At 38.3% G+C, this 14,136-nt stretch overlaps 2 protein-coding genes across 2 annotated transcripts; both read left to right on the forward strand.

Annotated features, from left to right (window-relative positions):
* The first annotated feature begins 216 nt into the window (after positions 1 to 216).
* Positions 217 to 1,509, forward strand: LOC128375800 (sialidase-3-like). The gene is made up of 2 exons (XM_053336217.1): positions 217 to 441; positions 553 to 1,509. Exons 1-2 carry the CDS (start codon positions 217 to 219, stop codon positions 1,507 to 1,509), a joined length of 1,182 nt encoding a protein of 393 aa, XP_053192192.1.
* Positions 1,510 to 11,481: 9,972 nt separating this feature from the next.
* Positions 11,482 to 12,797, forward strand: LOC128375801 (sialidase-3-like). The gene is made up of 2 exons (XM_053336218.1): positions 11,482 to 11,715; positions 11,829 to 12,797. Exons 1-2 carry the CDS (start codon positions 11,482 to 11,484, stop codon positions 12,795 to 12,797), a joined length of 1,203 nt encoding a protein of 400 aa, XP_053192193.1.
* The last annotated feature ends 1,339 nt before the right edge of the window (positions 12,798 to 14,136 follow it).

Below are 14,136 nucleotides of genomic sequence, written 5' to 3' on the forward strand. Positions count from 1 at the left end.
GGTTTCACTCCAAGACAACTTAGACATGATTCATTGTGTGTCAGCTGTATCTTAAGGAAAAGAAAAAACTGGAAAAATAGTTTCAAGTTGAGCAATAAAGACTCCTCCCTGCATCATCCAGACTTATAAAAACCCTCAACAGGAATACCTTGATGATACTGGAGGAGTACGCACGTCTTTCATTCTTCTTCATCATTTTATACACAAACATCAACCATGGGAAACAAACCCTCATATCTCCGCACTCCAGAGGAATCCAAGGAAACTGTCTTCACATCTGTGGTGCACAGGATTCCTGCTCTAATCTACCTCGGAGACAACAAGATCCTGTCCTTTGCAGAGCGCAGGATGACTACAGATGATGCCAGCACAGTGGCGCTGGACATGAGAACAGGAAAGGTGAACAGGAATCAGGAATCCAATCCTGAGGTGACAATTGAGGTAATTATCTACAGCAACTGGTTTATTTGTATATTTCTTGTGATGACACAGTTTTTAATTGCATCCATGCTGAGTTCATCATATTTTCACATATCTTTTTTTTGTTCTCAGTGGTCAGATGTAAAAGAAGTTACCAAGGCACATCTTCATGGATGCCGTCCTATGAACCCCTGCCCGGTGTATGAGAAGAACAGCAAAACACTGTTCCTGTTCTTCATCTGTGTCGAAGACGGAGTCACAGAGGGGGACCAGATAGAGCACCACAAAAATGAGACCCATCTCTGCTACATCAAGAGCACTGATGATGGCCAAACCTGGAGTGAGGTGACTGTATTCACTGAAAATGAGTTGGATGAAATCGAGCAGTGGGACACAATGGGTGTTGGGCCAGGCCATGGTATTCAAATGGAAAGTGGTAGATTGATTGTCCCACTTTATGCTTATTATCCTTGTTGCTTTTACTGTAGCTGTTACTGTTGCTGTTGGTGTGATTCTTCCTTTGCACTCTGCCTGTACAGTGATAATCAGGGTAAATCTTGGACACTGGGCAATAAACTTACAATGAAATCAAATGAATGTGAAATGGCAGAGGTGTTTGATGATAAAGGCAAAAGCATAATCTACTGCAATGCGCGTCTTCCAGGGCATCATGTAGGGTGTCTTGTAGGGCAACGAATAGAAGCTTTCAGTAAAAGTGGAGGAGAAGAGTTTGGTACTGCCAATTCTGTTGTAAAACTTTTGGACACAGGCTGTCAGGGAAGTGTAGTCTCCTTTCCAGATCAAAGTGAAGTGCAGCCAGTTCATAACAAGTGGCTCCTCTTCAGCCACCCTACTGATGAGTACAAAAGGGTTGATTTAGGAGTGTATCTGAACAAAACCCCACAGAATCCAAATGCATGGAACAAACCCTGGATCATCAACTATGGACCCAGTGGTTATTCAGACCTGGCTTACATTGATGATGGTTGGTTTGTTTGTTTAATGGAGTGTGGGGAGAAGACAGAAACTGAGCAGATAGCGTGTCGGGTTTTCAGCTACAATCATGTGGAGCAGGCCATTGCAGAGTAGTCTGAGGTGAAGCCTTCTGACTAAACAGCAGAGAGAAAATCAGGGATGCAGCTTCTATCAATTACATCCCAAAACTATTGAACAAACTACCTTTAGATATCAGGGAAGCCAGTTCACGAAATATTTTTAAGAGAAAGATAAAAACATATCTCTTCACTTTAGCTTTTAATTAGCTCTTCTATCAGTTACTACTGCACTTCTTTTAATAGTTGTATTTTACTTGATTTTATTTTGTTTTTACCATGCACTATTTTTGAATGTTTTTATTTGTTCTTCCTCATATAGTTGTATTTGTAATGTTTTATGTATATTTTTTTCTTTTCTGTTTTTTTGCTCTTATTTTATGTTCCTTTTATGTGAAGCACTTGGTGTATATTGTGTAAACGGTGCCATACAAATCAAGTCATCATTATTATTATTATTATTATTATTATTATTATGGATATTTTTTTTAAAGTTTTTTTTATGTGAGACTTTTTCTTATCACAATGATTACTATAATATGCTAGGATGATTGTGCTACTTATGTAAATTCAACACATACGATATTTAGAGGGAACTTAATGTTGCGTAGTATGTAAAAAGGTATGATGAGTGGTGAAAGGTTTGATTTCTTTTTATAAGCATTATATCATCACAACTGTGTTCATCATAAACTAGTTTGGTTTTCTGTAAGTCTGTAACAATATTATAGAAAATGTCTGTTTGTTAGAGATCACAGAGATCTGTTGAAATCTGTAGCTGAAAAATAAGTCATGGCTTTTACCTACTGGATCTGGTGTTTCATTTTGCTAAATTTAAATTGATCACACATCATGCTTTAAGAAATGGTCAACAGCAGCAGAAAGCACACACAGCTCATAGATTACTTTTAAAGCACTTCCTGTTCAGTAAATCAAACTACATTCAGAGTGTATCAATATAATTTCCCTCCATAAACAGCTATTAATTACAGCCTGAAATACCTGTTTGGTTGAGTTGACAGATACTTAAAGTCTGTAAACACGCACTTTACGCTCTATTTAATCTTTATTTAATCAGTAATCACCCAACAACGAGCTCATTGTGGCAGGTCTTGGGCTCAACTCATATATCACATATTGATAAGAGAACAATATGTCATGCAGTATTTTCAGAAGAATGCATTTGTTCTGCACATTTTGTTTTCCCCAAGTTTATATTCCTCTTACCATGAAACAACGTACGCCTCCTCTGTCTCCTCACACTGAATGTTGGTGTTAATGAGTTGTAATTATCACCCCACCTTCTCTACAGATATAAATCTTGTGTCTGAAGTTCACTGACACAGAGAATGTACTTCAGTTTGTGTCCATTTACTGTAGTTTCCTCATTTCAGATCCTGCACTACTTTATTTGACCACAAAATGTCCTCAGTTAATTTGTCTTTACCAGTGATAACTATATTAACACACAAAGAAAAAACAAAAGTGCATAAGTATTATGATGAGCTTGATGTCGTGTGAAAGTAAAAGTTTCTGTAGGAGCTGCTTTGATAAATTAATCACCTTCATCTCACAATTTAATATCAGTCGATGTTTCCCTTTCCCTCCAAAAAATGACACAAACAGCACAACAAACATATAAACACTTGATTTTATTCTCAGCAGAATAATCCAACAAAGGGTGAAATGCTCTTTTCACCAAGGGCGTCAGTTTGGTTTTAGAAGTGGTGGGGACAAAAAACGTAACGCCCCCCCCCCTCCTTTCCGTTTTTGTTGTTTTAAAAAAAAAAACTTGTTATATCCACAATGAGTCTTGAATTAGTGCAGCGGTTCCAAAACTGTTGCCCCACGACCACCCACCATCCGACACAAAAGTAACGCATTCTATTGATGTAGCTATTCCAGCGTCATGTTTAATAAGCTGCCCTTTTTTTGATGAACACCTACACAGTTTATAAGTGATATCCTTTAATTTCATGTTTCCATATCGTTATGATCCGATTCGAAATTATGTATTTATTCATGAATTAATTACAAAAGATTTAAAAAGTTAATTTTAACACCTGTCCGCCATAGCCCTTTTCATCTCGCGTACGTACCCCCTAGAAGCAGCTCGCGTACCACCGGGAGTACGCGTAGGCCTACCACAGTTTGGGAATCCCTGCTCTACAGTGTATTGTCAGGTGTTGAAAATTGTATTCGAACAATAAAAGTTGAAAACCACAGATTGTGTTTTGGCTTGTTTTGCAAAACGGCGTTGGAAAGACCAGTGTATTGGCTCGGGATATGTAATACTAATACACATAGGACAAAGAACAGTGTTGGCAATTTAACACTTCTCTTGACATCAACAAAGTTTACCAGACAAACAATGCCAGACTGTAAAGGGGGTACGAAATGAAACGAGGTACTGAGCATCAGCCTTCTGAGAGCCAGGGCTGCTGGCAGCTTATGTTATACTGCATTAAAAAAAACAGAAGAAAAAAGCACCCAGACGAGAATTGCATCTGTCAAATCCTGACCACCAGTAAACACTTGCGAAGGACCAATGTAGACTTCACTCGTTACATCATAAGCAAATTGCCCGCAAATAAAATCCTACAGTTTAGGATAATCACATAGGTTATGCGAGAACATATTGATAGGCCTACCAGGCTTCAAGTCTAACGTCACATATCTCAATCAGACAAAACAACTATAACCACATTGGTATAGCAATCCCACTGTGTGTAGCTTGTTAGCTGACCACCAGCCAGAATCAGATCACAATCGTAGCTTAGGACCATGGGTTACCTTTGGCCAGGTCATCACGAGCAAACAAAACCAGCAGCAAAATTACGTAAACCAATTTCTTACCTTATGTGGCAGTCCACATGCAGGCTAGATGATGTATCATCGTGTGTAGTAGGCCTGCTGGAATGAATGCCCACAGGTGCGCGCGCGGCGCACCACGCCACTGGATGAGGTACTGACGATCACAATCCCCTCCCGCTCATTTGCTCCACACACAGCCAGGCAGGTGTGCATGCAGTGAGGATGTCATAGTGCGCGCCTATCGCATGATTTAGACTCGACGATTTCGGTTGAGTATGTGGGGATTTTTTTTCGGTCGCAATTGGTTTGCACATTTTAAAAGTGGTGGGGACAAAATTCAAATTATAAATAGTGGTGGGGACATATCCCACCCGTTCCCCCGTAATCTACGCGTATGCTTTTCACCGTAATAAATGAAGCAGTGGGATAAAGAAAGGACTACAGCCCTAGTCACTAATTTACCAAAACCGCTACCGCCATCTAGTGGCGAAAGTGAATATCGCTCAGCAGATACTTAAATCAGGTGAGTTTGCTCAGAAGTGACACAAAGCATCTTATGTAATAATAACCAGAAAAATAATGGTGGAGGGTCCAAGGTAATGACACAAACTAATACAGTACACATTTTGTAAATAATTTTATCTCCTAAATTACAAGGTGCAGGGCCGCCCAAGGCATAAGCGAACTTCTCAACTAAGCAGCTGCTTAGGGGCCCGTGACCACTAGGGGGCCCCAAGAGCAATTCACTTAAAAAAAGAAAAAAGAAATAAATTATTTTTTTTCTTTGTGTGAGTGGTTATTCATATATTATCAAATGTACGTTATTGTACAGAAAAAAACCCAAAACATAAAACAACAATATTATGTTAACAGAGTGTAGTTTCCTACTGCCTCTCTGCTGTCAGAGCTCCGCCAGTAACGTGTGCAGTGCAGCCAACGTGCAGGAGCTAGGAGCAGGTGAATAAGAAGAAAGGATATACCCTTCATGGGCAGAAAAATGAAAAAGGAAGAAAACGACAAGATAAAGGTATGTCTTGGTAATGTAACACTGTGTGTCAAGGAGATTTTGAAAAGTTTCCTCAAATTAGGAAAGTTCCTAATTATTGTTGAGATTTTGATCCAACTGCGTTAGCCTATAATAGCAAATTAGCTAGCTAACGTTAGTTCAAAACAAGAGAAATGTATTTCTCTTTTGGGTAGGATAGATAGCTTACTATTCAAGCTAACGTTTTTGTGTTTGTGTAATACTTTGAATAAGTTGATTATCAGTATTATTCTGGGTCGCTTTTTGGCATCAAAACAACGTTTCTGATAACGTTTGATAGCAAATGTTTAATCACTAACGTTAATTACAAACGCGGTGACGTTTGCTATCAATCATACAGTCTATGCTATCAATATGGCTTTGCATTAATGAATTAACTTAGTTAACTTATAGTTTGAGGTATGTTGTTTGCAGTTGTTTGCTGCAGAGCACAGTAACTTATGTGAGTAAATAAACATCAACTCCCTATTATGCTCATATGTTATATGAAACTTCCCCAGGAGCACTGTTAAAGTATTTTGGAGGAGGCACTGACTTTCTAGTCATTAAGATGTAATAATATAAGATCTAGTCATATGACAAGGGACATGTTTTCCATCTCAGGTCCATCTCTATCCTCTGCTCCATCCACTGTGCCCACTGTCCTCTCTGCAACCTCAGCTGTACCTGGTAAGTTAGCTGCTCTGTTCACTGCAGAACATACTGAGATGAATATTTTTTTAATATAAGATATAATCATATGACAAGGGACAATGTTTTTAGACAAATGCATATTATTTAAAAACTTCTCAAGCAATTTTCAGTCGTTCCACTGGCAGTTTGTTTTCTTATTACAAGCTATAGCTGTACTTTTTTATTTAGAAAATAAGCAGCGTCATTTTCAAGCGTAATATGACTATAACATGGCTGGCTTTTGTTGTTGTTGTTTTTCATTTTAGGTCTCTATCCTCTGCTCTGAATATTCTGCGATGAACAATTTTGTCAAAAAATATTATTTTAATTTCCCTATAGGTCCTCCATCTGGTCATCGAGATTGATGTTTCACCCACTTCTTCAGCGTCCAGTTTGCAGCAGGGATCAGCAGCTCCACCAGTAGACCCAGCTGAGTGTCCCTCTTTCCTGTCAGACTCAGAAAGGACTAAACAGGTATTAAGAGGGCCACTGCCAATAAAGGACACTTTCACATTCTTGAAAAGACACGATGGCCGAAGCTTCCACCATCATTACACATACAGACACTTAGTAAATGGGGAAAATGTAAAGCGGAGCTGGCTCATGTATTCAAAAAGTAAAGATGCAGTCTGTTGCTTTTGCTGCAAATTATTCTCTAAAAAGTCCATAAAACTGGTAACTGAAGAACAGCAGGATTGGGTCAACATAGGTGCACTGTTGAAACAGCATGAAAACAGTGGAGAGCACTGTAGCAACATGATGAAATGGAAAGAATTTGCCTGGCGTCTTTCAAAGAATTGATTTTATTTAATACTGTCTGTTTTTGTACATTTGCTGTTGCAGTTTATTTAAAACAAAAAATAATAAAGCAGATTGTGTTTACAATAAATGATTGGTTTATTTTGTTACTTTTAGTTGGCCTAGATGACATTCGGTATTCCACTTAGTACTATATCACTTTTAATATTAAGTGTAAATCAACCCAAGCTGCTCTTGTAGCTGAATTTGCTACCATTTCAGATTAAAAACCATAGATGGGTAAAACATGCCGGGCTGCTCTTTGAGGTTTTATGTATTGATTCTCTGTGTGGCCAGTAGGGGGGGTTGCTGACTTTGCCAAATATGAATTTAATGATTTTTCTGTAAATTTGCAAATCCTGGTGTCTGCTTCCATGGCATTAATCAGTGTGGATTACAATCAAACTATCACTCACTGTCAGATGTGGAGAGCTTGGCAGTAAATAATTGCTTCTGAACATGTGTGACCGTCTGTGTGAGAGGCTGAAAATGTGTGTTTCAACTCCGAGAATCCTGTCTGGATACACATTTTGTTTATCTCATGCCTGAGTGACTGAGGAAAGCAAAACTTTCTGACCTTTAAAGGCCCTTCAAGGTTTACATTCAACCTTGTGAGCTGTCACTCTTCATGGACACACAGCTGGTTTCAGAGGACTGATTTTCCACACAGTAAAATAATACTAGTGAGATAGAAAGAAGCTAGGAGAAATATCTGGAACTCACCAAAGCATCGGTGGTCTAAAGTGAAAGAGCTAAATGCGTGGAGTGCTCTTTTAATCCATATCCTGGTATTAGGATCCTTAATGAGGATACTGCCAAAGTTAAATATTTACATAAATTATAACTTTATTTACATATCTTTTAAAAACCTAGGCAGAGCAACACAAAGCAAAGATATACAACACAGAGAGCCGTAACAAGGTCGATATTAACAAGATGAAAGAAGAAAACAATGAGTTACAGTAAGGAGTACTACACAAGTAAATAAAAAAGTAATATAAAACATGTTTTGTGTCTTAGCTGTTGTATTAAATATGTTTTTTTTAATGAATTCCTCTTTTTTGTCTTCTTATTTACAATGATACATTTTATTTATAGAGCGCTTTAAACAATACTCACAGACGATTAACAGAATCAAAGACAATTAAGGCAATAAAGCCAAACAGAATAACCGGGCAAATGTTTTGCCACTGAGCGTACTGCCTCTATCCACGCACTCCATCATGTGTCAGACAAGCTGTGCAGAGAACAACCCAAAACTCTTTGTAAGATTTCCCATCCGTCAGGGCTGCCACTGAATAGTTTGTACAGCTGATTGATGAAGCCAAAGAATATGTCTATGTTTGGGCAGGCCCGGGCTGCATGTATTAACTGGAAATGTGACACAAGTGAGTGGAGACAGAGGCCAGCAATCAGAGTAGAGAAGGATCCGCCGACACCAGCAGTGAGTGTGTATGTGGGTTAATGGATATTTTCTTGTGTCCATGTGGTTTAGTCAAATTTAAAGAGGTTAAAATGTGAAAATAAACGTATGAATATTTTTTTTTTGTTTTCCCAGCATAACATTTCTGCTTTTAATCCATTTTGAGAGAATATATTAGAGGAGAGTGGTGTAACAATAAAAACATGGTACCAAATAATTTAACTTGCTTAAAAACAGTAAATAGTCAATAAAACACCATATCAACTAGTTTGGCATGATCTTACATTATAACTTTTATATTAAATAAAGCTAATGGAATACTATTGTTCTAAATATTACATTTAATCTGGGTAACCATGGAGATCAGGAAACATTTACATTATTAGTGAAAGTCCCCTTAAATACACTGCATGTGATAAAATATTTAATATTTATCATTCTTTTGTGGTTACACCATTTGACATTTTCAGGAGCATTCAGTCTTACTTTTGGTAAAAATGGTGCAAATGTCATTTCAAATTATATAAAACCAACAAAAATACAAAATATACATTTTAATTTTTGCTCAATTCGCCCATATCAGGAACTGCTACTGCCTGCAGGGACTGGTCAGTTAGTGGAGTTCAGAGTTCAAACCAAATGTGGTGAAACAGCTTTTAGACATCTTGCTGCTCACTGCTGGAATCAGCTCCTACTAGAAATAAGACTTACCCCCAACTGCACACATTTTAAAACTAAAGACTGGTCTCTTGTCTAATGGTTTTAATGTCTAATGGTTTAATAATTTTACTTATGTTAGTTAACTACATTCAAAATGACACACATTATTATTATATTAATTTTATATTAAATATGGAGGTATTCAATGCCACTTGAACAGACATTACTATAACCGTTAAAGACCTGCCTGAATCACATTAACAGCTATGTTTTGATGGACGTTTCAACGGGTGATAATAGATGTGAAATACTAGGGAAGAAAAAGAAGCAAATACATGGAGGCTGATATGTGATTTTGGAGAGTTCAGTGCGCACCTCTGCAAGTTAAAGCCAGGCAAACTTGTAAGTTCTCTGTGAGATTGTATTATGAATAAATCCCTGTGCTGAACTGTGGAGAAAAGTCTGAAATACTGCAGACAGCCATACATCTTTTCTGCGTCTATTTTCTGCTGCGCCATATTTCTGATGACAAAAGTTGCAGCTCAATAAAAACTCAAATCAAAGCATAACGCAGCACAGTGTTTCTTTTGATTAGTTAAACGAGTCAAAATAAACGTGAAAGGAAATCATAATAGTTTGATGAATAACAGAAATACTGTTTTAGTCTGCTGCTGAAAAAGAAAAAGACATGTCCCAGTTGTTTATTGAAGTATATAAAGCACAGTTACAATCTTGCCCGGATCTACTAATGGCAATCTGGGAAAGTGCCCAGGGGTCCTTGATCAGAAAGAGCCCCTCGGTGATGGGAGAAAAAATATTCTTTTTTTTTTTTAAATTGGACTCCACAGTCCATATTATGTTGATGATTATTGTCACTTTTGAAGAAAATCAAGTCAAAGTGACGATTGGTCAGCATGTCACAATGCACTGTGGTGTGTTTGTAACATCTGGTGTGTGGGAAGAATGATCACTTAGCAGAAAAAAAGTCTAATTGGGAAGTCAAAAGAAGGAAGAGAAAGGAGCTGCCCTGGGTGAGGCCCCCTTCGAAACTTTTGGCTAATTCTGGCATGTTTGTTAAAATGTTATATTAATGTGCATTGTCCCTGACCTAGAAACCTTTAAATAAAATAAATAAATCCATAAATATACACTATATACATATATATGCCAAAAATATATCAGAAATGTAAGAAGAGCAGAAAGCAACAATAATAATATAATACAAATAAAATAGAGACTAAATATTCTTAATAGCACAAATCCTTCTTACACAAATGGGAAAACACAACGGAGAGAATCTAATTATTACACTATTGCACTTAGAACAGCAAACACACTGTTTTAATGGCACACTGCTGGCCTTTCTTGATGCAAAATCGTCAATGATGTCATTATATGAAATCTGCTCCCCTATTTCGTGATTGATACTGTAGTAACTTTGATCGATTACCTAAACTCAGTAATCTAAAATATGAGACTGAGAACAGAAGTCGTCGAACAGCCAACTGGGATCTTTATTGCAGTTATTCAATACAAACAGCAACGATAGACCAATGAACGATAAAACAGCCCCGAGGCACACCCTTACAGACCCTTTATACCATTGATTGCGTATGGTGTCGTGCGTCATTGTGTACGTGCACCAGGTCAAGTTGACCTGGCATGTTCAGGCTAATTCTCAGTTCCTGGAACTCTATTCTTAAGTGTTGGTGGCCAAGATCTCCCTGGGAATATTAGACATAGTGAAAAACAATTCCTTTTAAGGAGTTGATGGAATCAACATAATAGGCTGTTGAGCAATGTTGAGCAATCTATTTGACCTGGCCTCTACTGGTGTTTTCCTCGTTTTCCTTTCAGATCCACAAAATGTGATATCTGCCTCTACAATACTAAGACTAAACCAATTCACCTTGGAGGTGCACAGATTCGAATTGTTACCTTATTCTTTATTACCTTATTTTTAGCCATTTCACAAATAAAAATGTGCATGAACTATAGGTCTGTACTGTATTTATAATATTATGAATGAAATGTGCGTTATTTGGAAGAAAGTCAAGGTGTGACTGACTTTAGCCCACTAATTCCATTAGAGTATTGCTCTATTAAGTGGCTGCCCGTTCCAGTAGGAAGACCCAGAGGTGAACTGTCCCTCCCTCCCGCCCCCCTTACCCTTCTCTCACAGCTTCTGTGAGCGCGGCACCATCTCAGCAAGCAGGGGCACGTGCACAACCAAGTGATAGATTGACTTGTGGTGCAAATAACAGAAAACCTCTTTGCGGATGCAGATTTTTTCTGGCATATACGCCTCTATTTGCCGCCCTGAGTGCTTGCCCAATTCGCCCATATCAGGAACCGCTACTGGCCCTACCAGTTGACCTTTGCTTCACCTCCTCATAGACATGTTTCATTGTGTGTTGGCTGACACTTAAGCAAAAGAAAAAGCTGGAAAAGTAGTTTCAAGATGAGCAATAAAGACTCCTACCTGCATCATCCAGACTTATAAAAACCCTCAGCAGGGTTACTTTGATGATCCTGGATCATCAGCACGTCTTTCTTTCTTATTGTTCGTATCATCATTTCATACACAAACATCAACCATGGCAAACAAATCCTTATCTCTCCGCACTGTAGAGGAATCCAAGGAAACTCTCTTTACATCTGATGAAGAGGCGGTGTACAGGATTCCTGCTCTAATCTACCTCGGAGACGACAATATCCTGGCCTTTGCAGAGCGCAGGAAGACTATAGATGATGCCAGCACAGTGGCGCTGGACATGAGAGCAGGAAAGGTGAACAGGATTAAGGGAACCAATCCTGCAGTGACGATTGAGGTGATGATCTACAGCAACTGGTTTATTTGTATATTTCTTGTGACAACACTTTTTTAAATTGCATCCATGCTGAGTTAATCATTATATTTACACATCTCTGTTTTTTTTCTCAGTGGTCAGATCTAAATCCAGTTAAGGAGGCACAACTTCCTGGATACCGTCCTATGAACCCCTGCCCGGTGTATGAGAAGAACAGCAAAACACTGTACCTGTTCTTCATCTGTGTCAAAGACGGAGTCACAGAGCAGGAACAGATTAAGTCCGGCAACAACCAGACCCATCTCTGCTACATCAAGAGCACTGATGATGGCCAAACCTGGAGTGAGGTGACTGAAATCACTGAAAATGAGTTGGTTGAAATCGAGCAGTGGGCCACAATGGCTGTTGGGCCAGGCCATGGTATTCAAATGAAGAGTGGTAGATTGATTGTCCCACTTTATGCTTATTATCGTCATGGCTGTTGCTGTTGCTTTTACTGTTGCTGTTGCTGTAATTCTTCCTTTGCACTCTGCCTGTACAGTGATGATCAGGGTAACATTTGGAAATTGAGCAAGAAACTTGAAATGAAATCCAATGAATGTGAAATGGCAGAGGTTTTTGATGATACAGGCAAGAGCATAATCTACTGCAATGCTCGTAATGCAAAGTATCGAGTCGGAGCTGTCAGTGAAGATGGAGGTAAAGAGTTTAGCTCCTTTGAAAAAAAACACCTTAAACCTGCCTGTTGTGACAACAAGTCTAAACTTGTGGACACAGGCACAGGCTGTCAGGGAAGTGTAGTGTCCTTTCCAGATCAAAGTGAAGTGCAGCCAGATCATAACAAGTGGCTCCTCTACAGCCACCCGACTGATAAGCACAAAAGGGTTAAATTAGGAGTGTATCTGAACAAAACCCCACAGGATCCAACACAATGGAGCAAACCCTGGATCATCAACAGTGGACCCAGTGGTTATTCAGACCTGGCTTACATTGATGATGGTTGGTTTGTTTGTTTAATGGAGTGTGGGAAGCATGCATACACTGAGCAGATAGTGTGTCGGATTTTTAGCTACGATGATGCGGAGCAGGCCATTGCAGAGTAGTCTGAGGTGAAGCCTAAACAGCAGAGAGAAAATCAGGGATGCAGCTTCTGTCAATTACATCCCAAAACTATTGAATAAACTACCTTTAGATATCAGGGAAGCCAGTTCACTACATATTTTTAAGAGAAAGCTAAAAACGTATCTCTTCACTTTACAGTAGCTTTTAATTAGCTCTTATATCAGTTACTACTGCACTTCTTTTAATCGTTGTATTTCACTTGATTTTATTTTGTTTTTACCATGCACTATTTTTTAATGTTTTTATTTTTTCCTCCTCATATAGTTGTATTTGTAATGTTTTATGTATATTTTTTTTCTTTTCTGTTTTTTTGCTCATATTTTATGTTCCTTTTATGTGAAGCACTTGGTATATATTATATATATACGGTGCCATACAAATCAAGTTATCATTATTATTATTATGGATATTTTTTAAAAGTTTTTTATGAGAGACTTTTTCTTATCACAATGATTATTTTAATATGCTGTGATGATTTTATTGTGCTACTGATGTAAATTCAACACATGCGATAATTAGAGGGAACTTAATGTTGCTTAGTATGTAAAAAAGTTGTTTGATGAGACATCGTACGTCTCCTCAGTCTCCTCACATTGAATATTGGTGTTAATGAGTTGTAATTATCACCCCACCTTCTCTACAGATATAAATCTTGTGTCTGAAGTTCACTGACACAGAGAATGTACTTCAGTTTGTGTCCATTTACTGTAGTTTCCTCATTTCAGATCCTGCACTACTTTATATGACCACTAGATGTCCTCAGTTAATTTGTCTTTACCAGCAGTGGTAACTTTATTAACATAGAAAAGAAAAAACAAAAGTGCATAAGTATTATTATGAGCTTGATGTCGTGTGAAAGTAAAAGTTTCTGTAGAAGCTGCTGAAAAATGACACAAACAGCACAACAAACATATAAACACTTGATTTTATTCTCAGCAGAATAATCCAACAAAGGGTGAAATGCTTCATTTTCACCGTAATAAATGAAGCAGTGGAATAAAAAAAGGACTACAGCCCCAGTCACTAATTTACCAAAACCGCTACCGCCATCTAGTGGCCAAAGTGAATATCGCTCAGCAGATACTTAAATCAGGTGAGTTTGCTCAGAAGTGACACAAAGCATCTTATGCAATAATAACCAGAAAAATAATGGTGGAGGGTCCAAGGTAATGACACAAACTAATACAGTACACATTTTACAAATAATTTCATCCCCTAAAATACAAGGTGCAGGGCCGCCCAAGGCATAAGCGAACTTCTCAACTAAGCAGCTGCTTAGGGCCCCGTGACCACTAGGGGGCCCCCAAGAGCAATTCACTT

This window comes from Scomber japonicus, chromosome 16 (assembly GCF_027409825.1).
Source record: "Scomber japonicus isolate fScoJap1 chromosome 16, fScoJap1.pri, whole genome shotgun sequence".
In the NCBI taxonomy this organism is placed as follows: domain Eukaryota; kingdom Metazoa; phylum Chordata; class Actinopteri; order Scombriformes; family Scombridae; genus Scomber; species Scomber japonicus.

Bases quoted from the DNA above. Each gene is read 5' to 3' on its own strand.
- LOC128375800 (XM_053336217.1), top strand. From the start codon at position 217: ATGGGAAACAAACCCTCATATCTCCGCACTCCAGAGGAATCCAAGGAA. The intron at 442-552 runs GTAATTATCTAC...TTTTGTTCTCAG, and splicing joins ATCCTGAGGTGACAATTGAG to TGGTCAGATGTAAAAGAAGT.
- LOC128375801 (XM_053336218.1), top strand. From the start codon at position 11,482: ATGGCAAACAAATCCTTATCTCTCCGCACTGTAGAGGAATCCAAGGAA. The intron at 11,716-11,828 runs GTGATGATCTAC...TTTTTTTCTCAG, and splicing joins ATCCTGCAGTGACGATTGAG to TGGTCAGATCTAAATCCAGT.